Below are 23,239 nucleotides of genomic sequence, written 5' to 3'. Positions count from 1 at the left end.
GCTCAGCCTTTACCAGGTAAAGAATGCATGTTCCTGGAGGGCTTGACTAGCTGCATTTCGTTCATCTTCACGAGCTTAGGACTCGTTCTCGAAGAGAGCGGCGGCTCCCATACCTGTAGCCATACACATGGTGATCATTCCCAGTCGTGCCTTGCGCCGTTTGAGTTCGTTCAACAACGTCGCAATCTGGCGTGCGCCTGTGCAACCTATAAACAACAATATACATATAATGAGCAGTAAGTCTCACATGCACACAAAATGAGCCCAGCAAATTGATAAGCATCGATGTGCCGTGTTTGTCGTACCAAGGGGATGTCCTAGCGCGATGGCGCCACCGTTCGGGTTGACCCTGTGAACGTCCAGCCCACACTTCTCAATCGTATACAATGTCTGGCTCGCAAAGGCCTCGTTTAGCTCGATCACATCGACATCCTGGACCGAGATACCTGCGTGCTGACAGACTGCCGGAATCGCGGCGACTGGACCGATTCCCATGATACGAGGCGGCACACCCTTGACCGCAGAGGTGATGAATTTTCCGAGGATGGGCAAGCCGAGTCGTTGGGCAGTCTTTCGTTTCATCAGCAGCACAGCTGCAGCGCCATCGGAGATCTGAGAGGCATTACCTGCAGTCGTGGTCCCTTCCTGCGAAAACGCGGGGCGAATCTTGCTGAGCAAGTCGAATGTGACACCCTCACGGATGCCGTCGTCTTGACTGATGACGACCGCCTTCATCTGACCATCGTTATCGCCCGCGTTGTCTTTACCGGCGGTGCCGGATGTGGTGGCGGTCGTGTTTTCTTTGATGAAGGTTTGCACGGGCACGATCTCGTCCTTGAACCGGTCCTCCTTCTGGGCGAGCGAGGCACGTTGGAATGAGAGCGCTGCATATTCGTCCTGTGCCTTACGACTGATGCCAAAGTCGTGCGCCACATTCTCGGACGTGATTCTAATTTGCGAAGCGCGTAAAAAAATGCACGCATACGCACAGCAAAAAAAGCGCGGCGCTTTGACATCAGTATGTGACGCAACAATGACCCCTTTTTCAGCACACATTTCTCATGAGCACCGCATACCCCATGGAGAGCTGACAATCAGCAGCCTCCTGTGATGCCTTTGGGATCTTTTCCGAGGACTTGGCCGCCATGGCCGAAGAGCCATAGCCCATCGTCATGGACTCGACTCCTGCACCGATACCGATCTCGATGCGACCCGTCTGAATAGCATCCACGATATTGATTACAGCTTGAAGACCCGAAGCACATTGTCGATTGACGGTGTAAACAGTCGTCCCGATGGGATAGCCGGCATAGAGAGCTGCCATTCTGGAGGTAGTGGCACCTCCACTGGGCTGGAGGACGTTTCCTACACAGATATCCTCAACAAGAGCAGGGTCGATCTTTGTGCGCTCCTTAACGGCGATCAGAACTTGTGCTAAAAGGTCTTCACTTTTTTGGGGGGGAGGGGTTGTCGAGAGGATGAACACTTTATAAGCATCCTACGTATACTATATCCTATCCGTCTTTTGGTCCGCAAAATAAAATAACGAGCAGCTTACGGCACCGTGTCTTTGAATCCTCCTTTGAACCCACGGGTGATCGGTGTGCGTACAGCGCAGGATATGATAACATCGTCCTCGGATTTGATTCCGATCTTGGTCCCGTTCGTTTGTTGATGCTGGTGGTGATGCATCGAGTCAGGAATAAGATGGGAGGCAATTTGAGAGAGTCGTGAAGTCATGGTCGTGGTGAGTGAATAAAGCAGGCTGGTGTAAAAAGTGTGGTGAGAAAAAAGACGTGAAACGTTCTGCTCTTTTTATTTTCAAGGCAGACACATGCATATTGTGAAACATGCACTTATGGATTATTTTTTTTTTTTGATAACTAGAACCCACGGATTTATAGTGAGGGACTCTAGACTAGGGATCCCTATTGCTAGAGGCATAGTAAAGGGTGCTCAATATTCTAATAAGCGGCTTTTACCGCACCGCTGCTAGTCACTCGCAGCTCCAATCCCCTTCACAATCCCCGTCAGCATGAGTGGTAACTCGACCCCGCCTGGGGTCGGTGACTAAGCCCTACTCCCTACTTGGCCTGTTGTGCGCAAAGGTCATCTTTTAGCCGCGTTCCTCAATCATCAAAAATTTACAGTTGCCGGTGCGTTCCATCACGTTTAGCTCCACCTGCTGCATGCAACTTTGCAGCACTCGCTTGTCCGCTCGTTCCTCGATCTCTTTCACATCCAATGCGCGTCGTTGTCTCCTGGAGGACCTAACGAAACCACTACCACTACGTCTGTGCTCTCCAACACAGTTGCGTCCCCAGGCGCGTTTGTTCATGGTAGTGATCCCATTTTCCCTTTCCCAGTCGACGGTGACTTTGCACCTTTCGTTCCAGATTTCTGTCCGTCCGAATCCCTCGATGGCCTTGACAAATCGGCCGACCATGTACCTCGCGATCGAGGTGGTCGTCTCGAAAAGGCTCTCCCAGTCCTTGGTGAGAGCCGCCGGTGTCAGTCCGTGGTACAAATCTTGAACCGTCCAGGCCCCTTGATCGTTGTCCCTTGTCTCGTCCTCCACACGGCCAGGTGTGTTGCCTGCTTGCCGAATCGCCGAAGCGCCCTTGATCTTGTTCTTGAGTGCTGTCCAAATGGTCTTGTCTGTCATCTGTGTGAAGCTTCGTCCCTGTCCTCTCGCGGCTTGTCCTCGATCCTTGGCTTGCTTTTGCCTCGTCTCCCAAAGCTTGCGCTCTTTGTTCTATGCTCTTTATCCATCCATATTGACCTTCTCAGTTGCTTCCTGCCAGCCGTCTAGCTGTTGCTGCATTGCACTTTTTTTTTTTTTTTTTTTTATTAACATAAATCCCCATGAGCACGAGACGCATGTCCGCAAAGGCCTTTTTTTTTTTTTTTTTTTTTTTTTTTTTTCCAGTGGACAATCTTTGCCAGGGTTTATTGGTTATTTTATGGGGGCATGTCCGCAAAGGCCTTGAAGCCTTGCACTTACGGAATAAATAGGCGCAAATACCCATCTTGCACTTATAGAATGTAGGAAATTTATGAATATATATAAAAGAATTCAGATTCTCAACAAGTTCCAATTAACAATTGGATAAGCTCGTTTAGCTTAGTCGGTAGAGCGTCGTGCTAATAACGCGAAGGCCGCAGGTTCGATCCCTGCAATGAGCATTTTGCCCTAGTCCGGTTTCCTTCCTAGGATCCGCTTTGCTTTTTGGCGGTTGAAAATGCTTATTTGCCGGCGGGACAATCTATTTGACAACCCGGGTTGACTAACTCCATGTAAGGCCACCATTTTTTAAATGTCGATTATGCCAGTAGTCCTTATGGTACCTGGCCCCGGCTCTTTAAGCTAGATCGTCATCTGTCTCTTAAAGGACTCCACAATGTAACTGATTTCCCATTTCGTCATCACTGAGTCCATCATCGATAAAATCCTGTTTTCCGTCATGAAGAAGGCTTCTCCCAAGGTCGCAAAAGGTTGCATGGGGCGCCAGGTGGAGGAAGGAATGGTTCTCAACCTCTCGCCGCGTTGTTTCGACTTGAAATTCGCAAAAGATACGAGTCTTGTTTTACATGGGATTTGTACAGGGGTTGCCAAATAAGAGTAACAACCCGGGTTGTCAAATAGATTGTCCCTTTGCCGGCCCCTGCCTGCCATGTGTAGACGTGCGATTATTCTCTGCTATTACTTCCTTAATTGCTCGATTTGTCATACCCCTTCTTGTCCAAAAATATCTCACGCTGCTTCAGTGGTAAAACATAGTAAAAAACGCATTCGCTCTCGTCGAGGGCTAGTGGTAGCCTCCATAACCCAGTCTGCAATATATTTTATTCTGTCCTCTGCTCGCTCTCCTCTCCACCCCGCTGCTCCCTGTTGTCCGCTCTGTCCTTCACACTCCCGTTCCTAATCTACTAGCTTTAACACCCATCCCACGCCTCCTAAGAACGCAAGCTCGTGCGTCTGCTTATTATACTCGATCCTTCACTGCGTTCGAGCAAGCCTTGCCGTTCATTTCCTTTATTCATTTTGGTGCGACTGAAACCAATCCCTACGGTCAACGTCGTGCGGGTACACTAGCATAGATTGCGTGGAGGACCGCATCCAGCAACGTTCTCACAGACACATGACACACGGACACAATCTGAACTTTGTAGAAACTTGTGCTTGACAAAGGAGCGATCAATGTTTACTTTCTTCCATCAGCAGGAAGATATCTGGGGCACAACAACTTGCCACCGAGTTTTGAGCGGCTACAATCGCGGTAGCACGCGTTATCCAGTGTATCATCCGAGCATGACAGAATCCAGGCAAGGGCTGTATCTGTTATGACCTTTGATGGCGATAAGGTTATCGTGGGACGTGTTAGCACATCCACGCATGCACAAACTGCGATGCATGACTTGACAACAAGGGCCAATTGCATTTTTTCAGCCGCGTATGAGGAAATTGGACAGGAGCGGGACGTTGTTCAGCTGAGTGTTGATGCGACTTTCTGCAACGCTCGTACCAGGGGAAGACGAAGAAATCTACTTACCTTAATTGAGAGTGTAACAATAGGCGGAGATGTAGATGGAATGAGAGGGTGTAAATAGGCTTGGAGCAAGAGCAGATAATGTAAATATATGAATTCGCGTTTAAAAGAGACGGAAAGATGATATGACAATTGATCTGGAGTTGATCTACCTCAATACAATCACAAAGATTGAAGCACGTAGAACAAGAGGATAGAGCTGACAGAAAAGTGTAGTGTTAAGTTTTGCTTTGCACCAAAACAAGCGACCTCTCTTTATTTTCTTTGGCTACAGCCTCCCCTCTCCTCACTCATCCGGACAGTCAACTATACATCAGTACGCAATACATCACTCAAGACGATGACTATGTGTTCCGGGGGTCGTTTTTTATAGAAAACCTGTTTGTGAGTCATCGCGTTTTAGAGCATTAACATGGAGTAGTATCAAGATTGTAAGCCCTGTATTCATCAAAATCAGAACGGCAGTAGGCTGGCCGCTGATGTATTTGTTTGCTTTGGCCTGTGATGTATTGAAAGCAAGCATGGACCTCTTTCTTCTCTCGCCCATCTTCCAGATCTCAGGAAAAGAGATTGTTTCTCCTCCACAGGGGCACACCAAAATTCTTCGTTCTAGCGCTATGCGCGAGCCTCTGCTTCTTTTCTGACCCAGTTTCGCGCATGGGATTTGTGCGAGGGAATGGTCAGACAAGAGAAGGAAGAGAATGAAAGACATTTCCGGCACCCGACGGCTATGGAACCTCAGTCTGCAATAAACTATCTACCTAGTCCGATCCACCTCTTAAGCCCGTCCTTCTTGCACCCTGTCCCACCTGCCCTTCGTGACAGTACCGCTGTTCACCAAAAGCATTCCATTTCCAGCAAGAACCAATCGGACCCACTTCAGACTAACCTGTATCTTGGGACTGAACCGGTAGACGGCCACTTCCTTTTTTTATTCATAAGAGCGAGACACTGTCTGTCAAAAGTCACGGTCCCAGGTACCCTGTAAAAGCGGTACCTGGGGGGCATTAATAAAAACATCTTTCGTTCTAGTTGACTTGTTCTGTTCCAAAAAGCATAAAACATTCCATTACCAGTTATTTCCCGACTGTATCTTGATGTCATCGGTGCTTCGCCCATTTTCCCTCTAATGTATTTTATTTAGTTTAATAAGTGTACCTCCAGTTTACTATTAGGTTTTATACAGATAAATACCTAATCAGTGTGGTGTGTGGAGCCATATCTCTTTCAATCTAGGGGGTGAGATATTATTGGAAAATTGAATCTCTCCGGATACCGTCCGACGTTTGCGCAGACCATGTTCACTTTGTCTCCGTTATACCATCAACGTTATGGGCCTATCAGCAAATTCCACGGTTGTGACCAGTCTCAAGATCGACTCCCTAGGATCGGATATCACATCCGACTCGGAAGGCAAGCGCTGTATCAGTGCACACGGTCACTGCTGTGCTTGCACCAAAGTGAGAGGGCTCACCATGTTGACTCGGCGTTACTTCTCGACCAGATGTCCTTCCAGATTCTGTTCCGAGTCCTGTTCTGGGTCCTGGTGTTGAAAAAGGTCTAATCTTGGTGAAGATGTGATGTTGAGAGCACAAGCACTGCTCGTCCACAATCGAGATTAACGCCACCGCGTCTTGCAAATCGACCTTGCATAATAGGCATCAGCCGCCGCGCAGGGGCCAACTCTTTAGGGGTAGCAGACACCCATTCAAAACGACAACCGCTGAAGAATCCTAGATGTATAGTAGTACCGATTCTGGATTGAGGCATTTGCCTGTCCACAAAGTGAATCTTCTGTTTTACCTGGCGTGTTTTTTTCAGGGGTCGCAATGTGAACATAAACAGCACAGTACAGCACCAACCAGCTGACTCAACTACCGTGAGAGTTTTGGGTTTCATCGGTTAGGTTACTGGGCGACGGAAGGTGGGTATCCGTCTGGATCGCCCAATTCTGCTGATCTTCCATGCTGGTTGGTTGAAAGGAGTGGTAGATAATTTGACAGCTGGCCTCAATGAACCGGTAAAAGCCAATATTCAAACAACTAAGCTGTTATCGATATCTGAACCAAGAAAAGAGACAAGGTTCCTCCTTTTGACCATGCCCTCTTTATAATGGCAGCATTGCCGGCGTTTTGGCACATATGCCTTCCTTCTTTCCTCTCTCAACTTCTTCATTCCTCATCCAGTTTACTCATATCCGCATCGAGAGTGGCTACCGGCATTTTCGTTTTTACTCAACAACCTTTACTTCACAGTCCATGCTGTGGTCTACAGCTCTATATTGTCTGAAAAAGCTCTAGGCGGAAAGCTAGACAGACATCGCGAGGCACTCCTTATTGACAGTCTCTCCCCTGCACCTGCTTTACTGATACCATATCTAAGATCCAGTACTTCATGAGGTGCAATGAAGTGGACTATCGCGCTGTTTACGGCCTCAAAGGCGATGAAGCCAAGTTCAAGTATATTAGAGAGCATGCCGACTGGATTCGTGTACCTGGTGAATACAGCAAGGAGATTGAGAGACATCGAATCACAAGACTATGGGATTATTACTTCCTAGTATCTCTCCCATCCTTTATCTTGTTAGCAAGTCTTTTATAAGAACCAAAGATGCTACTGTCGTTCCAGTTCAGATGAATGAAGCCCCATGTTTTGCCATAAATAGCTGCCTAAGTTTTTTTGAGGGCTTGGCCTCATTTGAGGGTAAGGTTTTATACAGTGAACAAAACAAAATCCAAAGAATAATCTTACCTCTGTTATAAAGTATGAGATAAGCAAAGTGGTGGTATGGGTCCGACGCGAGACGCTTAGCACCAACTCTTCCATGGTTTGGATTATTACTACTTGCGCAGAACCTTTTCCGTCGGCTCTAAATGTTTTGAAAAAAAAAGTTCTTTCGTACAATACTCCGTTCAACTAAGACCGTCTGCAATGAATTTATCCCTTTCAATATTTGAAATTGGCATTAGTGGACGTTCACGCCACTTTTCCGTAGCGCAAACGTACACGCGTAGTATGATTCAGAACCCGAGGGTCTATTCGTATTCAACTAAGGATTAAAAAGGCAGAAAATCGTCGCGTTCTAGCACGGATTCTGATTAAGAGGCATTCAGCCATAATCCAACGGATGATAGTATCGTGCCATTGCCTGCTCAGGCAGGCCCAAATACCGATTATCCGAATGAATGGTTCCTCTCGTACTAAGTTCACTTACTACTGCAACAACATTTCATCAGTAGAGTAAAACTAACCTGTCTCTTAACGGTCTAAACCCAGCTCACGATCCCTAATAGTGGGTGAACAATCCAACGCTTACTGAATTCTACTTCAGTATGGCGAGTGCATTGTTGGCTGTAGATCTGGTGCTAGCCGCAGCGGTGGTGCTGGTGACATTGGCCAGGGTCGGTGAAGGAAGTTAGGGCGATACTCTTCGCGATTGGATTGTTTAGAATCGGAAGAGTTATGTTTCTCTTGCGCGTATTACTTAAGACAGCAGGCTGCCATGGTCAACGTTTACGAGCGCACAATACTCCGTGACCCTTGCTTGATCTCTTCATTGTTTATCACTTTCTCTCCCGCTCTTTGGTTTTTCTAACCCATTGAGTGCTTTAGTTTGTGCTCTTGACTACCGCTTTTAATTTGTGAACTTGTCATGGACAAAGACTGCTCTGTATATTTTCTTCAGAAAGCACAATCAATGCGCAAAATGCTTGGCAATGACTAAAAGTCAAGATGACATTGCTAACTTCCTATTTGCCTCACCTTCACCTTTCAAGCAAGCGAAAAGACATCCGCCGAATCGACCGGCTTTTTTGGCTGTACAGCGAGAGAATCGGTCGTGGCGATGGTATCCATCATACTGTGGTTTGACGGTCTCTTGAGTTTATATACCACGGACGCCATGGTCATTAGCTTTTTGCTCGCCTCGTGGAAGCCCAAAGGCGGAATAGGCTTGTCCACAGCGCCACGTTGTTCTAATAGCCGCATGTTTATCCTGCTTAAGCCTTGGACGTTTTGGATAGAGGTATTTGACACGGTAAGTCTGTCATGCATCGAACTCCAATGCAGGCGCACCTAATAGCGGTCCTCCTCTTCTATGACCTGCCACACGCGAACAGACATATCGTTACAGCCGGTTGCGAAATAGGTGCCGTTTGGAGTAGGGTTCCAGGTGATGCTTGTGATTAATCCATGGAAACCTTGAACAACTGCCAAACATTGACCCGAATTCACATCCCACAGCCGCACCGTGTTGTCTTCACTGCCTGAGGCGATCTGCTGGCCACTGGACGAATATACCACGCTCGCAACCATGTCGGTATGGCCGCTTAAGATGGGGCCGGGTGCACCGGTTTGCGCATCCCACAGTCGTACCGTCTTGTCCCAACTTCCCGAGGCGATCTGCTGGCCGCTAGGCGAATACACCACGCTCATAACAAAGTTGGTATGGCCGCTTAAGGTCAGACCGGGTGCACCGGTTTGCGCATCCCACAGTCGCACCGTGCAATCCGTACTTCCCGAGGCGATCTGCTGGCCGCTAGGCGAATACACCACGCTCATAACTGACCTGGTATGACCACGCAAGGTGTGGGCTTTTGCCCAAGTCGAAGCGTCATACACGCTGATCGTGCCGTCGTTGAGACCTACTGCACAGAACTTCCCATCTGGCGAATACGCGCAGGAATCCACCTTGATTTTTTCTAAGAGGTACGGCCATTCACCAAACTGCACACCCGCCATGTGTGCGTCGCTCAAATTGGCCTGACGCAGCCAAATATTGCGGAGGTTGACTTTTCTCAAATCTGCCCCTTGTAGCTGAGCAGAATCGAATTGGCCGCCACTCAGGTCCGCTCCTGGGATCCGGATGCCTTTCAGATCTGCATCGATAAACGGCATCCCGGCTCTGACCAATATTGTGATCGCATTGGCTGCCGCCTTGCGTGCCTCTTTGTCGGTTTTGGAGCATTCGATTGTGGCGAGCAGTTGCTGCTTGAAGAGAGGCTCCTATTGGACACGCTCTGTTAAAAACTGCAGAATCGACGGCTCGCCACAAAGCTTTCCCGTGCCAAGGGTGAATCGAGCACGGTCTGTTCAATGGCTCCCACGGATTCCTCTGCATCAGCTTGTTTTTCAAAGCTCATGACGGAATAGACGCTCCCTCGGCGCGGCAGGACTTCAGGTAAGGCCGCACGGCTCGCACTCTCCCCGTCTCGCGGCTCAAATACCGCACGGGCTAAGCAGTATTCCAACAGTGATTTATGGATAAACCGGTACTGATTGCCGCTGCGCGTCAGAGGACACGCCTCACGCAAGAGCTGCTGCTTCTCGTTCTCCCGGCTAAAGAAGCCTTCTTTCCATGTTCCTTGATCGCGAAAGGGCGAGTACTCGACCACCGGATTGCCCGCTTGCTCCTAGTACATCGCCACCGCTAACGCTTTTAAAAGGGCAACTCCGTTCTGTGCAAAGCCATCGTCGGACAAGTTCTCGAACACCTTCTTCTCTTGATAGCTCAAGTCCTTCTTCTCAACGAGCCGTTTCTTGCCTCGCTCTAACCATTGCTCCACAAACTGGTCATACAACGCGACTCGCGTGATCCGGACGACCGAGAGGTCTTGTCCTGGATCCACCATGCGTGGCAGCACCTCCAAGGACAACGCTAACATAAAGGGATTCTTGACCAGGCCTTGCAGGCTGGGAATCAGATTCAGGGCCTCCAAGTAGTCCGTCACCTGCCAGAGCGGTCTGGTCGCGGACACATATTTCCTTATGTGTTCTTGAATTTGATCCATAGAGAATGGCGCAATGACCGCCTCTTGAAATGCTGGCTCTGCTTGGTGATTGCCATCTGCTGGCTGGAACCGATCCCGATAATCAAGGCCAAGGTATTCGCTGCGACAGCTAATGACCATCTGAGCGCTCCATCCTCCCTTTTGATTCAGTCGGTTGCTCGTGTACAGGTTATGTGTCTGCTGGCTCTCGTCATATCCGTCATAAATCAAGATGAATTTGCGGTAGTCCTTCAGCTCTCGGATCTGGGGCTCGGTAAACTCTGCCTTTCGTAGATGTTTGGCAATCAGATCCTGTTCTGGCTTGTCGATGGCGGGTAAGCTGATGAAGAGCGGAATCCTGCCCTCCTTTTTCCTATAGGCATCCCACAAGTCGCACTCGAGCTGCCGGTTAAAGGTCGACTTGCCTCCACCGGAATCGCCAAGCAGGAGCATCACCTTATGGTCACTGTTCAGGAAGCCTTCAATTTCCTTTGTCAAGCCGAACAGCTTGTCATTGGACACTTGCAGGTTAGCCTTGGCTTGAGGGGGGATGTACACGACTTTGCCTCGTTCCTTCAATCGTTGCTTTCTCAGTCGCCTCAGGTCGGCTTCAACATCGGGCTTGTTCTGAACAAGATCAAGCAATGATGGAGATGCGACGGTTGGTAAGGCGGCCTGCAGCGGATGTAAGCTTCGATTTTCCTTTCGGCAGTTCTGATTGCACTATATTGACCTATGTAGTACGTACGAGCAGAGACAAGTACCCTTAACGTGGTGCAGACGGGTAGTGCTTTATAAGGGGCCCGTCTGCCCAGGAAATAAAGATCCCTCTCTTGTCTTGTTGACTTTCTGTCTGTAAGTAGATATAAGGGTTAAACATTGCACTGATAAAGAATCCTTTTTGTCTCATCGCCATTCGATTCTAGCTCTTGCAACAAGGATTCGACAACTACATCATGTATCGCATAGACCACAATAGAATATAGCACAACTATTAGTACCTGCTAGGCGGCGAACTCCATACTTCATAATAAGGCGAGAGCCTCTCACGTATCTGTTCATGTTCATCATACATACCTGGCATAGCTGAGCCAAATGTCGAAGCCAACTGCATAAGAATGTCAAGGATCCATTGCTTGACGAGAGCTTGCTGACCCCACTCCGCATCGTTTCGGTACATCTCGCCCAAAAACGCAACAGCACCTTGGCGAGACTCGATGTCCCACAGTGGATTGGCGGCAAGGTCCCCCAGGCGTTGGCATACTCCTAGTTGAAAGGCTAGATCACGCCGGCAAGGCGCTCCACAGACCAGGGTCTTGAACTTGGCGAGTTGACCGTCCCGCAGCAGTGTGTCTGCTCCGCGCAGGGCTGTGTACCAGGCACGTTTCTTGTTGAAGCTGAGGCCAACTTTGAGAGATTCCAGCAGTCCTTGTCCATTCTCGATCAGTGCGCTCACGCCTTCGTAACCGATTTTCGCCACCTGGATCGTCTCTCCCAGTCCCTCCTGAAGATACCCGAGTCCTGTGATGAAGCCATTGACGTCCAGACCTTTTACGGCGCTAACTAGCCCCGAGGCATCCTTCAACACAATTCCAGTGCGCCGCATCGCTGCTTGCCATGGTGCTTCGTTGTCTGGGACACACTGCAGTGCTTGGAAGGCATAGGCAGCCTGGTACACCAAGTAAGGGTCGCTGCTGCCTTACAGTCCATTCAAATAGGCAGAGAGTGGCTCGTACAGCTCTACACGCTTTAAGCCTGAGACCTTGATATCGGCCATGGCATCCAGGATCTTTGACACTGCGAGCGTGAGACGGCCGATGTGATCTGAAGACTGAGTGTGAGTATCCTGTAAGCGGGTGTTAAGGTTGCGCAGGATCGTGGCTAGGTCATCCGAGTCGAGGTAGCCCTCGGGAGCACTTTGGACCAACTGTGCCAGTCCTTCGAGGGACTGCACATCCAGCAGACTGGACTTGTCAACGCCATCGAGAAATAGCATGATTAGAGAGTGGAAATACTCCTTTTCAAGAACTGGGGCCAGGCACACGACTTCTGAGACGGCGTTGGCATCCTTGAGCTCATCACGAGTGAATGTCCGGATCACATCTGCCGCCAGCGTCCTGAGTCTCTCCTTCTCCTCTGCATTCTTCTCTGTGGATTTCACCCAATTTCCTGCGGCTGGTTCAAAGACCTCTTCAGGCGACGACGTCACTTGCAGAAGGCCAAGGCAGTAGGCGAGCTGGGAAGTATCGCGGAGTCGCTCATCTGCGTCTGGCAATGCGACCTTGACGGTGGGCTGACGCATGTCATCGGGAAAGATATCCTCAGGGATCCGTGCCATGTCGCGGCAGGCGCTGTCGGTGGCAGAGGAAATTACAGGACCTGGGTCTCTTGTAGGACGCATATGGCTGTTGAAGTCAGAGGACAGTCAACAAATTGAGAGGTACGTTAGGTACGACGTACGAAGTAACCGGCTAATGCAAACAAATAGAGAGCAGGAACCTGTCACTTACCCCCACTTTTCTGCCCTTTTGTAGCTGACCTGCGCCATTTCTCTATATCCTAAGCTCTCCAATAGGTTGGCGTGCTCGAGACAGGCGCCGGCGAATCCATCGCGCAGGGCTTGATTCTCGACGGACAGGGGGGTTGTAAGAGTCTTTTCGCTGCTCTTTTCATCCGGGATAACGCAGCCTCCGCGTCGTCGCACAACACTAAAGCAATCTCCCGGTCCTTGGTTTTGCGCGCATTCTCCACGTAAATGTTGGTGAGTTCCAGTTCCTTTTGTGGTGAGAGAGCCTTTCGTGGTGACGAGAAAATTCTGTCAAACATGTTACTTCTCTGAGGGGGGTTCTCCTGTTATCATAGAGCAGATGGCAGCGATATTAGTGACCTTGTGGTCGATTAATATACCTGTGCGAGTAGCCAGTATACGTACTTATACTTGACAGACACTTCAGTAACGCAATGGAGGACCAATAAGTCGGAGTGGGCTGGCATACTACAGACGTAGTGGCAGTAGAATGAGCTATCGTAAATCAAAACATTAATATCCATAGCAGCTACATGAATTTTATCATATGTGGCTACTCTGCCAAGTGATGGCGCCCCACCTCGGAAGTATTTATTCGACTCTTGTTTCCTTTGATTGGATGCAGAGGTAGTCCTGAAGATTTGTCCTCTTTATGCCTCCTAGCAGCAATACCATCGTGAAACATGAAGGATTAATAACCTTAAAACATGCCTACAGGCTATTATTGAGTGACAAGAAGCAGTGCCTCACCTCAACAGGAATCTATTTCTCGAGTTCTTTCACCAGCCGAGGAGATGGTCCGTCCCTGTGCAATGTTCTCTACTCCAATCCTTTGTTTAAGACGGTCTGCACACGAACAAGGCGGTCGAGTGGAGTATTTTTCGCTTCCTCGTCACTTCTAGCAGAGATTCCTGTGATCATGAAAGAAGGGGTTAGTATCCATTGGACATGAATGGCTGTTCTCCTGATCTCGGCCATTCTAGCATTAGCACTCTTGACTCGACTGTTATCCAGGCACATTCAGGGATGGGGCTTTGGCAGATAAACTGTATCTGTTACCAATGAGTCGCCACTGGACTGTGCCTATTGAGGTCGAGCAGAGACGTATGAGAGACAGACGGAAGAGCGAAAAAAGATGAGGAAGATAAGAGACAGTTCCTGATGGATTGAGGGAGGGTGAATGTGGGAAGAAGGGAAAATGGGAAAATGGGAAAATGGGAAAGTGGGAAAGTGGGAAAATGAAGTGCGAAAAGAGAGGAAAAGAGTGCAGCATTCGCCAAACGCAGCCATGCTCGCCCTCGTGTAACGTGTAATGGGCTCTCGGATGCAAAGGAGATAAGACTGAGAATTGTGCAATTAGCCACCGCAATGTTCTTTGCCCATCCTTTCTCGCCGCTTCAGCATCATTCTGACTTTGGGGCGTTCAGCGATAATCCAACGGATGATAGCTTCGTGCCATTGCCTGCTCAGGCAGGCCCAAATGCCAATTATCCGAATGAACGGTTCCTCTCGTACTAAGTTCACTTACTACTGCAACAACATTTCATCAGTAGAGTAAAACTAACCTGTCTCTTAACGGTCTAAACCCAGCTCACGATCCCTAATAGTGGGTGAACAATCCAACGCTTACTGAAATCTGCCTCAGTATGATAAGAAGAGCCGACATCGAAGGATCAAAAACCTACGTCGCTATGAACGCTTGGCTGCTACAAGCCAGTTATCCCTGTGTGGAGACGAAGGAGAAGAAAAAGCAGAAGAAAAAGCGGAAGAAAAAGCAGAAGAGGGGTTAAACACAATGCTTGTTGGTTGACACCTAACGCGCGTGTGCCAGCAGCTTTATATAGATTAGATTTTTCTGATAGTTGGTAAGGCGAATGAGAGCATACACGTTTCCGGTGGTGTCCTTCTCAAATGGTGTAAGGAGGCATAGACTTCCCTTCTTCCTCCTCCTGTAGAAAAACTGAATAAGAAAGTTAGTTACGCTTCAAAGGTCTCCTGTCCTTGGCGACGAGATGTGCGAAGCGCAATGCTAATCTGGGACTTGAAAAGTAGCAAATGATCGGTTTGAACGAAATAAATCGACGAACGCGCAGTAACCAAGAAGCGAGCAAAAGCGTAACATTACTGCGTATTTTTTATTACAGAAAACAAAGATATATTACGAAAGGTTGCCTTTTTATTCATCTCTCAAACAAATTACATGAACCATCTCAATGCATCAGTCTGCCTTCGACCGTGCGGCGCCTGTGCAATGCGTATCCTTTTGTTTACGTGTTTAGGATGCAGTGTATATTCTGTCGGCTGAGGTTGTCCTGTTGAGGAGCGTAAGAGGTCGCGATGGGTATGTGTTTAAACTGCTGCTGTGGAGTTTGGGAGTAAGTCGCAGGCTGCTGAGATGGTGAACAAATTGGGTATTCAGATTCCAGCAAAGGCGAGTGTTGCGTGAGCGAAGCAGCGTGCTCGGTTGAGGAAGACGAATACGGACCATCTAGGACCGGCTACCCGACTGCGCAAGGCGAGTAGGAAGAGGCTACAGCAGATGTGGAGATAGGCTGCTAACATTTGGTCATCGGGATGTAGTATTTTGTAGGTGCAGCCGCTGAGAGTGATCGCATAGGTGGATGGGTACTGAGTAGCCTTGCTGGACTCGTAGGGAGCTATTACTGGCTGTGGGGCACCATATGTCATTGGAGCCTGGCGGCCGCTCTGTTATTGCGACGCCTTCAGAGTATCATTCCGACGCAAAGGAGGATGAGTGCGACAGCGGCAACGACGATAGTCTATGTAAAGTTGTAGGGGCGGGCTGTGTCGCTGTTGCAGTGATTAGGGCTGCTGTAGTGGTAACTAAGGGCTGGAATTAAGAGCAGTTTGTTTTATTTGCTTTCCTGTTCTTTCGCAACTCAGGCAGGCATGGACGGCCTATCACCGTTGCTATGTACACCATCATCACTATGATTACTGTTGCCACTATTGCTATTGCTGTTGCTATAGCCCCTCTCAGCAAGCGTATGGTACTGCATCGTCACCCACTGGAGCTGCTGGCGCAACTTCTGAATCTCGACCATGGCATCACAGCAGTGCTCTGGGTCTTGTGAAGGCGGATGCTGTTGAGTGCGACGATGATAGTGGTGTTGTGTTTGTGCTGCAGCTGCTGTTAATGGATGCGAGAATGAATGTGAATGACGAGAGTGGCGCATCTTTGATGGGGCCGATGACGGTGTTTGGACAGCGGGTGGGTATGAATTACCAGTAGAGCTATTTAAAGTCGATCCCAGTGAGGGTCCTGGACGGCGGTCATATTCCCAGTGGCGATGGTCATGAATGGGGCCGTTGCCTTCCTGAAAAGGAGAGGGATCCTGTTGACTAAATCTTTGTGAGAAGCATTCCGATCGAGACTGGTGCCAATCCTCGTGATGAGGTCCAGCTCTGGGCGCAGTCGTATCAAGTGTCTCAGGCCCCTTGGAGTACGACCAAATATTTGTCGGACTTGACATGGAGAACGTCGACATTGAAGAAGACGTCGGTGACAGCCCAGGAGAAGAAGATGGCGAGAGAGTTGATTGCGAGGGAGAGGAAAGGTAGCTGTCGCGACGCTGCTGAGGGTGAGTCTTTCTAAAGGAGGAGGGGAAGGGTTGCTGTGAATGTGGATGTGGATCTGGATGTGGGAGTGCATACGACTGTGTGGGTGGGGATGGATGGGGATGGGAAGAGGATTGTGGATATGGCAGAACAGGTGGCAGGGCTTCGAACAATGCAGATGTCTGTGGCCGGACACGATCCACAGATGCATCCTCGCTCGCGATCATGTCCAACTGCATTGGTCTGTCGCTATTTAGCTGTGGCATCGATCGCTTGGATTGCATGGCGCCATATTGGAGTCGCTCCTGCCAACACTTATGCTCTGGGGTGGCAGCAGCAGGCGAATATCGAGGGGGATAAGAGTTCCCGTTCTCTTCCAAAATGGCATCTTGTAGATTACCCGTAGACGTGCGGGAATCAGGAGAAGATCGAGACTGACGGTGGTAGTAATGGTAGTGGAATGATGGGTGATCCATCGGATTCGGCGTCGTTGGCGTTCGTCCAGTACTGTCCTCTGTATCGGGGGGATTGGCCTGGACGTCAGAGCCATGGACATGTGGGAGTGAGATGCTTCTATGATGCCTTACACCCGATCGACCTGGCCCCGTCACTAGGCCTGGCTGGTAGGTCCATTCCGAGCAATGGATATTGGATTCTGCGCTGAGATGTCTCTTGAGTGCATCGAGCCGTGCAAATGTCCTGCGGCACTGTTTATGGTTAGGTATACTTTCTGTCAATCGCGTGCCGCCTGGAACTGTCAGCAGCATCTTGTTCTGCATGCCGAATGTTTGTATTGAACTTACATTATTGCAACAGTATGGTCGTTCGCCTGTGTGGAGTCTCTCGTGCCGCTTCAAGTCGTGCAGGCGTCGAAAATACAAGCGACATGCCTATGTGGACAAGAGCGCATAGCAGTTCACACATGAAGTGTGAATGTGAGTTTTACGTAGGAGGTTGCTGCTTTTTTTTATCCATCGGACGCGAATGAGTTCCTTACACTGCACTCGAAGGGTTTGTCATTAGAGGGAAAGCTCTGTGCCTTGTACGAGAGCTTTGGTTTTGGTTTTGGTGTAGACATGCTTGATCGAAGATCGACAGTGGCTAAATGAAATGTAAGGGTTTATGCTATGCGGAAATGCGGAATGGTGTGTATTTATGAAGTCGCGGGGTATCGGCTGGATAAAGGGTAATTGAAGAGGGCGGCGATACTGGACAAGGAGCGGAATGAAGATGAAAAGTACAGAGGGACAAAGAGGCAAGAAAAAAGACGAGGATAAGGGAACGAGAGAGAGGAAGAAAGAGAGAAGGGAATAAAGAAAAGGGAAGGGAAAGAAGGGAAAGAAGGAAGGAAGGCGATGATGAAACAGTTGTAAAGAGTAGTAACAAGATTGCGGTGTGGGTTGGCCAGAAAGAAGTTACTGCTGGAAATGGATAGATAGAGGGTACTGGTACTGCAGTTAGAATGGCGGGTTGGCGACAGAAAAAAAAAGCGGTGTGGTGTGGCGGTAATGGGAGACAAACCGGCTAACAATTGCATCCGCACATTCACACTCACAGACTCACACACTTACACAGGCAAAGGACAAACAAGCAAGAAGCACAAGGACAAAGCCAAAATGGAGGGATCAAGGGAGGTGGTTTTCAAATGCGACGGAAAGGAAGAGGCCTTCCTTCGCTTCCGTTTGTTTTATTTCGTATTCTATGCCATCAGATGCTCTATGACGCGCGAGAGAAACGCGTCTCCTTGGATGCGTTCCCAGTACCAGATATACGCGCAACCTTCCATTTTTATTTCGTGTCAACATGTCAATCGATGAACGCTTGCTAACCTTGTCTGTTCACACAGCAAGTTCATAATGCCATCAAACACCGCAGCCTTGACTGCAATGGTAGAAGTAAGGGTGGCACTGGGTATTAGCATTCGTGAGGATCTTACAAAATGTGTGAAGACATCCAAAGCAAGGAGTAGGGGTAGATTCGAAAAAAACAAGGGGTGTAAAAAGTGAACTACGTGAGCGCATATCCTCCACAAACTCCACCGAGGCAAACCCCTGCCACAGGCCTGCCCACACAAAATGGACGAAAAAGCAGGATGCAGGTCGTTTAGATAGACCATTGTGGATTCGGACTCGGACTTTCATCCTACATCCTTACATTTAATTTATTGATGTTTTCTAGTGAGATAGGACAGGTATTATGAAATCAGGGTGGAGGGTTAGGGGCAGTAAGCAAGATGACCACTCAGCCAACAAAGCAGATGGACTTTGGTTCGGGAAAATCGGTAGCCAGCATTGGATGGACCAGCATTCAATGCATAGCTTGTGGATGTATCGTGGTTTTTGCATGATATTCACACCATGCTCCGCATGCGATGCAACTTAAAGAACATACATACACACTCTCATACACAAAAAAAAAAAAAAAACCAACGCGTTCAACTAGGTATCTTTTTTACTTGACCACATTCATCACAAAGAGAAAAGAGACCAAGAAGAGCGCATACTGCCGCCGTATCCTTGGCCATCGCCTATCTTCATCTCCATTTTCATATCTTTAACTGCCTCCTTTAAACCCTGGCACGTTCCTGTTCTGATCTCCCACTCCCTCTCTTTTTCCTGCTTGCCCGACGATACTGAACAGAAGTGCCTTTTGCGCTTGTTTTTGATGGGGTGCATCTGAAAGATGAAAATACAACGCTAACGACCCCGCAAACAACAGCAGACCCTCTCTGTGCCAAAGAAAGAGAATAGAAGAAACCACATTGGGTTTTCCCCAAATAAGCATACCACTATCGACGAACAAGTGTATACATATCTTATTATTTTCTGAGAAGGGGGTGGTGAAAAGGACAAGCAAACAACATGGGTGGTCGCCGAGGATTCTGTGGTGCGGTGGCGAAGTGGATCCCAGAGTCTCGGCGGATCTGATGTTTGTGCGGTATCGGCCGACCTGTCTGCTTATTCTGTTTCGTCTGTGGGCAGGTCGCCATGAGTGAAGACGTTTTATCGTCTGCAGCCCGTCCTTTTATGTGCTGGCGATCGCGTAGGTTGCCTTGCACGTGCCCTCGACTGCCGAAATATATTTATTTTTCCTGTCGCTTGCTTGTCTCCTTGCCCCTGCACCTCCTTCTTTCTCCACAGCTGCATCTCATACTCGCCCTCACCCTCACCCTCAGCATCAGATCATCATCACAGCCATCATGAGCAAGGACGACGAATACGACTACCTCTTCAAAGGTACGACGCCGCTTTCCACTCTTTGAATGTGTAATGCATTGCATCAACCCAAGATGATGAAGGGCTGTGCTGCCACGCGAGCTGTGAACGGAGCCCAGACAAAGAAGAATATGCATCGGCGAGCCCAATCCTCCATGTTAGATAAGACTATTGAGCCATTTGACACAAGACAAGGGTGTGGACCGCGTATGCGATACGAACCAGGCCAAGAGCGGCAGGCTTCGTCTTTAGGGTCAAACAAGTTGCGTGCCAACTCCATGCTGATAAGCTAACCCATAGTGTTCCTCATCTTACAGTTGTCCTGATCGGAGACTCTGGAGTCGGAAAGTCCAACCTGGTCTCGCGGTTTACAAGGAACGAGTTCAACCTGGAATCAAAGTCGACCATTGGAGTCGAGTTCACAACAAGAAGTATCCAGGTTGATGCAAAGACCATCAAAGCACAAATTTGGGACACTGGTACGTATCCGTTTTGTTTTCGTGTTTCTCTTCATTTTGTTTTTGGATGAGGAGGGTGGGATGATACATATGAAGAAACTGGTATTTCTGTCCTGGATCGGCAGATGGAGAAGCACTTCGGCCATCCCTGCGCCCTTGATGCAACAAAACAGGTAGTGGAGGAATAAATAAAAAAAGGAGGGACGACGGGAAGATGGCATTCCTTCGACGTGCATGTTCTACCATGCCCAGAAATAAAGCGGTTCCCAGCTGAGTTTATGTGTCCTTTGTGCGCGATACTGTCGAAAAGGAGGTTCCTGATGATTGTTCACCAACAAGCTTAGCACTTCACCCACTCATGAACAACATGGGCCGGTATTCTATCCCTGTCCCATCTATACGTTCTGTCCTCGTGGTGCTCTCTTTTTTTTTCTTCTACCAATTGTGGATGGATCTTGGTCGAATTATTAGAGTTTTCTTTGGCAGCATGCTTTATTTGGTCCAAGACAGGGTGCACGAGTTCCCAGTCCGTGGCTAGTTTTGGAACGATTCCAACTAACGCAACTTATTTTTTCTTTCTTTCTACACTTGTACAGCTGGACAGGAGCGTTACCGCGCTATCACATCTGCCTACTATCGTGGCGCCGTTGGTGCATTGCTGGTGTATGATATCGCCAAGCACGCTACATATGAGAACGTGGGCCGCTGGCTCAAGGAACTCCGTGACCATGCTGATACCAACATTGTGATAATGCTTGTCGGAAACAAGAGTGATTTGCGACACCTACGTGCAGTTCCCACCGACGAAGCGAAGCAGTTTGCTGCCGAAAACGGACTGTCGTTCATTGAGACGTCGGCGTTGGACTCTAGCAACGTCGAATTATCCTTCCAGCGCATCCTAACTGGTACGAAGAGCAAAAATGTAGCGTCATGGACAATCAAACAAAAGTCTTCATTCGTTGATGCCTAACCTTGTTTATCTTCATTTTTGCGCACATTCAACTGATAGAAATTTATCGCATTGTCTCCAACAAGGCATTGGAGAGCTCTGGAGATGTGATCCGCCCCACAGGAGGCGAGACGATCAATGTCACACCAACAGATGGAGACGCCAATGCCGCTGGAAGGTGCTGTTGAGGGACATCGCAGGCAACGAAGGATCGACTTGTGCATACAACCCAATGTCTTTGTCACATCTTCTTTTAGTTACATCCATCCCAGTGCTACAATACAGATTAAATAAATAGTAGATTGTTTTAATTGTTTTCTTTTAAATGGTCTATTCAGTGTTTCGGTGTTGATCTGGTAGGACACAATCAGGAGGATTGGCCATCGCTCAACACCTAAAGGACATGGATATCGAGATGCGAAGGGGTACAGGAGCCGTGCAAGAGAAAGACATACGGGATCAGAGGGGCATCCATGGCATGCCTTGCGGTATTTGAGCGAGCGACATGAAAGCAGTAGATAACTTACCAGGAATACTTCTCGTTTAAGATCCATTCGACATTGCTTTCGTCCTGTGAAGAGTTCACTAGGCCCAAGCTGGGGATCGAGTGATTACGGTGCTTGATCTCGAGACCGAGCAGCTTGGCCAGCGAGACGTCGCCATTCCAGTACACAACCTTGGACAGCTTCCACTTCTTAGCCTCTTCCTGAGCAGCCTTGACGAAAGCCAGGGCAATGGCATCGGACTCCTCTGTCGAAGATGTCGAATCAATGCGCCAGCGGAGGATAAACAGGTTGTCGTCCGTAAAGTCGTGATGCCACAACACAAACTGATCCTCAGTTCCTGGAACGCGAACACCATAGTTCAAATCATCCTTGATCTGAGTCGCATCAAATTTCCAGACGTTGGTGGCATTGAACCAGGCACGGGCGTAGAACCATTGGAAGCAACGGATCTCCGGGGTAACAGCGACAAAGGTGGTGTTACTAGTGTTGTTTTGGAGTTTCTGGATCAAAGTTTTCCGCAGCAGCTGGGCGTCGTGATCAACCAGAGCCTTAAGCGAGGTATCATCTGCGACCGCCTCGAGGGGAACCGGTTTTGCTGATGCCCTCGCGGCTCTCTTATCGGTCGTGGAATCCTCAGCAGGAGCAGAGGGGAGTGTCATGGATGATGGGATGACGATTTCAGTCGAGGTCCTGGCGGTCCAACCAAAGTTGGTATAGAACTGTGCGCCCAGGTCCGAGTACAGGAATGAGAAAGACGCGTCCATGCCTTCGATCTCCTTCCACAGAAGTCTATAGGGTATAGGATAGAAACAGGGTTTCTAGGGTATTTAGAAAGCCGCGCCTATCCATAAAGTCCAATGGCTCCAATAGTGCACAGCATTTGGATGCAATGGAAGAGTTCTCAGAAAAATCGACATGGTTGCCATATTTGAGCAAGATGTGTTTCTTACTTCATCATGAGTTTACCATAGCCATGGTTGCGGTACTTGGACGGCGCATAGACGGATGCCACACTCACTGAGCTCACGTCCTTCAATCCCTCATTAGAGGTATCGCCAGCAGCAGAAGTGGCCACAATACCGGGTCGCTCATACGTCTCCACTGCGCCCAAAATGCGCTCTAGATTCTCCTCCGAGATGTCATGAGGATTGAATCCACCGCGGACGCCCTCTGCTGCTGACTTTGCATCGGCCGTCGACTGTTTATACTCCTCTGTCACATCTACATCGGGTTTCGGTACAAGAACCCAGGTGATGAGACGATTGTCGCTTGAGAAGGCCGTGCTGGCGAGATGTTTTTCGCGGGCATGGTACTGCTGCAAGGGAACACGTTTGGCCCACTGCTCCATGTTGTTGGTCCAGGTTCGCTGAATGATCTCTGGAACGGCCGCGCGAACGAGGATGAGATCTTCGTGGCGGTAGGGTGCAGGGCCCTTGGGCTTGTTGGGAACATGTTTGGTTTCTTGTGCGGTCATGGTGGGAAAAATAAATACAGATTGGTGAGAAGAAATGAAAAAGATTGTCCCCCCTCAAACGCTTTTATACATTTTGAATGATCACCGCAGCAAAAGCGTGAACTTTTTTCCACAACGAAAAAGAAAAAGAAAAAAGAAAAAAGAAAAAAAAAAGCTACAGGAATGGACACAAAAAGCTCTAACGCGCGCATACGATCTGATGGTCTGGTTATC

General features: G+C 48.8%; 5 protein-coding genes and 1 non-coding gene across 6 annotated transcripts; 2 read left to right on the top strand and 4 right to left on the bottom strand.

Moving 5' to 3' along the window:
• Positions 1-75: 75 nt before the first annotated feature.
• BC939DRAFT_396919 (thiolase) lies at positions 76-1,692 on the bottom strand (the record flags this gene model as incomplete). The annotated part of the gene is made up of 4 exons (XM_051552321.1): positions 76-206; positions 306-949; positions 1,077-1,448; positions 1,559-1,692. 4 exons carry the CDS (start codon positions 1,690-1,692, stop codon positions 76-78), a joined length of 1,281 nt encoding a protein of 426 aa, XP_051412407.1.
• Positions 1,693-3,113: 1,421 nt separating this feature from the next.
• BC939DRAFT_t100 lies at positions 3,114-3,186 on the top strand. Its single transcript has one exon. It is a non-coding gene; the product is annotated as a tRNA-Ile (tRNA).
• A 5,458-nt stretch (positions 3,187-8,644) lies between these two features.
• On the bottom strand, positions 8,645-8,807 carry BC939DRAFT_450999 (uncharacterized protein; the record flags this gene model as incomplete). The annotated part of the gene is made up of 1 exon (XM_051555596.1): positions 8,645-8,807. A coding segment is annotated over one exon (163 nt), but the record flags the coding sequence as incomplete, so codon positions are not given.
• A 6,938-nt stretch (positions 8,808-15,745) lies between these two features.
• On the bottom strand, positions 15,746-17,808 carry BC939DRAFT_492869 (uncharacterized protein; the record flags this gene model as incomplete). Its single annotated transcript, XM_051559539.1, has 3 exons — positions 17,422-17,808; positions 17,228-17,314; positions 15,746-17,131 (listed from the first exon to the last, which is right to left on the bottom strand). The coding sequence occupies exons 1-3, from the start codon at positions 17,500-17,502 to the stop codon at positions 15,746-15,748; spliced, it is 1,554 nt and encodes a 517-aa protein (XP_051412405.1). The 5' UTR covers positions 17,503-17,808.
• A 1,728-nt stretch (positions 17,809-19,536) lies between these two features.
• BC939DRAFT_410814 (small GTPase) lies at positions 19,537-21,347 on the top strand. Its single transcript, XM_051552927.1, has 4 exons — positions 19,537-19,660; positions 19,957-20,118; positions 20,694-21,002; positions 21,107-21,347. Exons 1-4 carry the CDS (start codon positions 19,624-19,626, stop codon positions 21,232-21,234), a joined length of 636 nt encoding a protein of 211 aa, XP_051412404.1. The 5' UTR covers positions 19,537-19,623; the 3' UTR covers positions 21,235-21,347.
• Positions 21,344-23,049, bottom strand: BC939DRAFT_450935 (uncharacterized protein). The gene is made up of 3 exons (XM_051555595.1): positions 22,503-23,049; positions 21,574-22,341; positions 21,344-21,440 (listed from the first exon to the last, which is right to left on the bottom strand). The coding sequence occupies exons 1-3, from the start codon at positions 23,024-23,026 to the stop codon at positions 21,434-21,436; spliced, it is 1,299 nt and encodes a 432-aa protein (XP_051412403.1). The 5' UTR covers positions 23,027-23,049; the 3' UTR covers positions 21,344-21,433.
• Between the last annotated feature and the right edge of the window lie 190 nt (positions 23,050-23,239).

Source organism: Gamsiella multidivaricata, assembly GCF_025024155.1.
Source record: "Gamsiella multidivaricata strain RSA 2152 chromosome Unknown BC939scaffold_31, whole genome shotgun sequence".
Taxonomy (NCBI): Eukaryota; Fungi; Mortierellomycota; class Mortierellomycetes; order Mortierellales; family Mortierellaceae; genus Gamsiella; species Gamsiella multidivaricata.
Note: the sequence above shows the minus strand (reverse complement) of the source record. Positions and strands in the feature narration are given on the sequence as shown.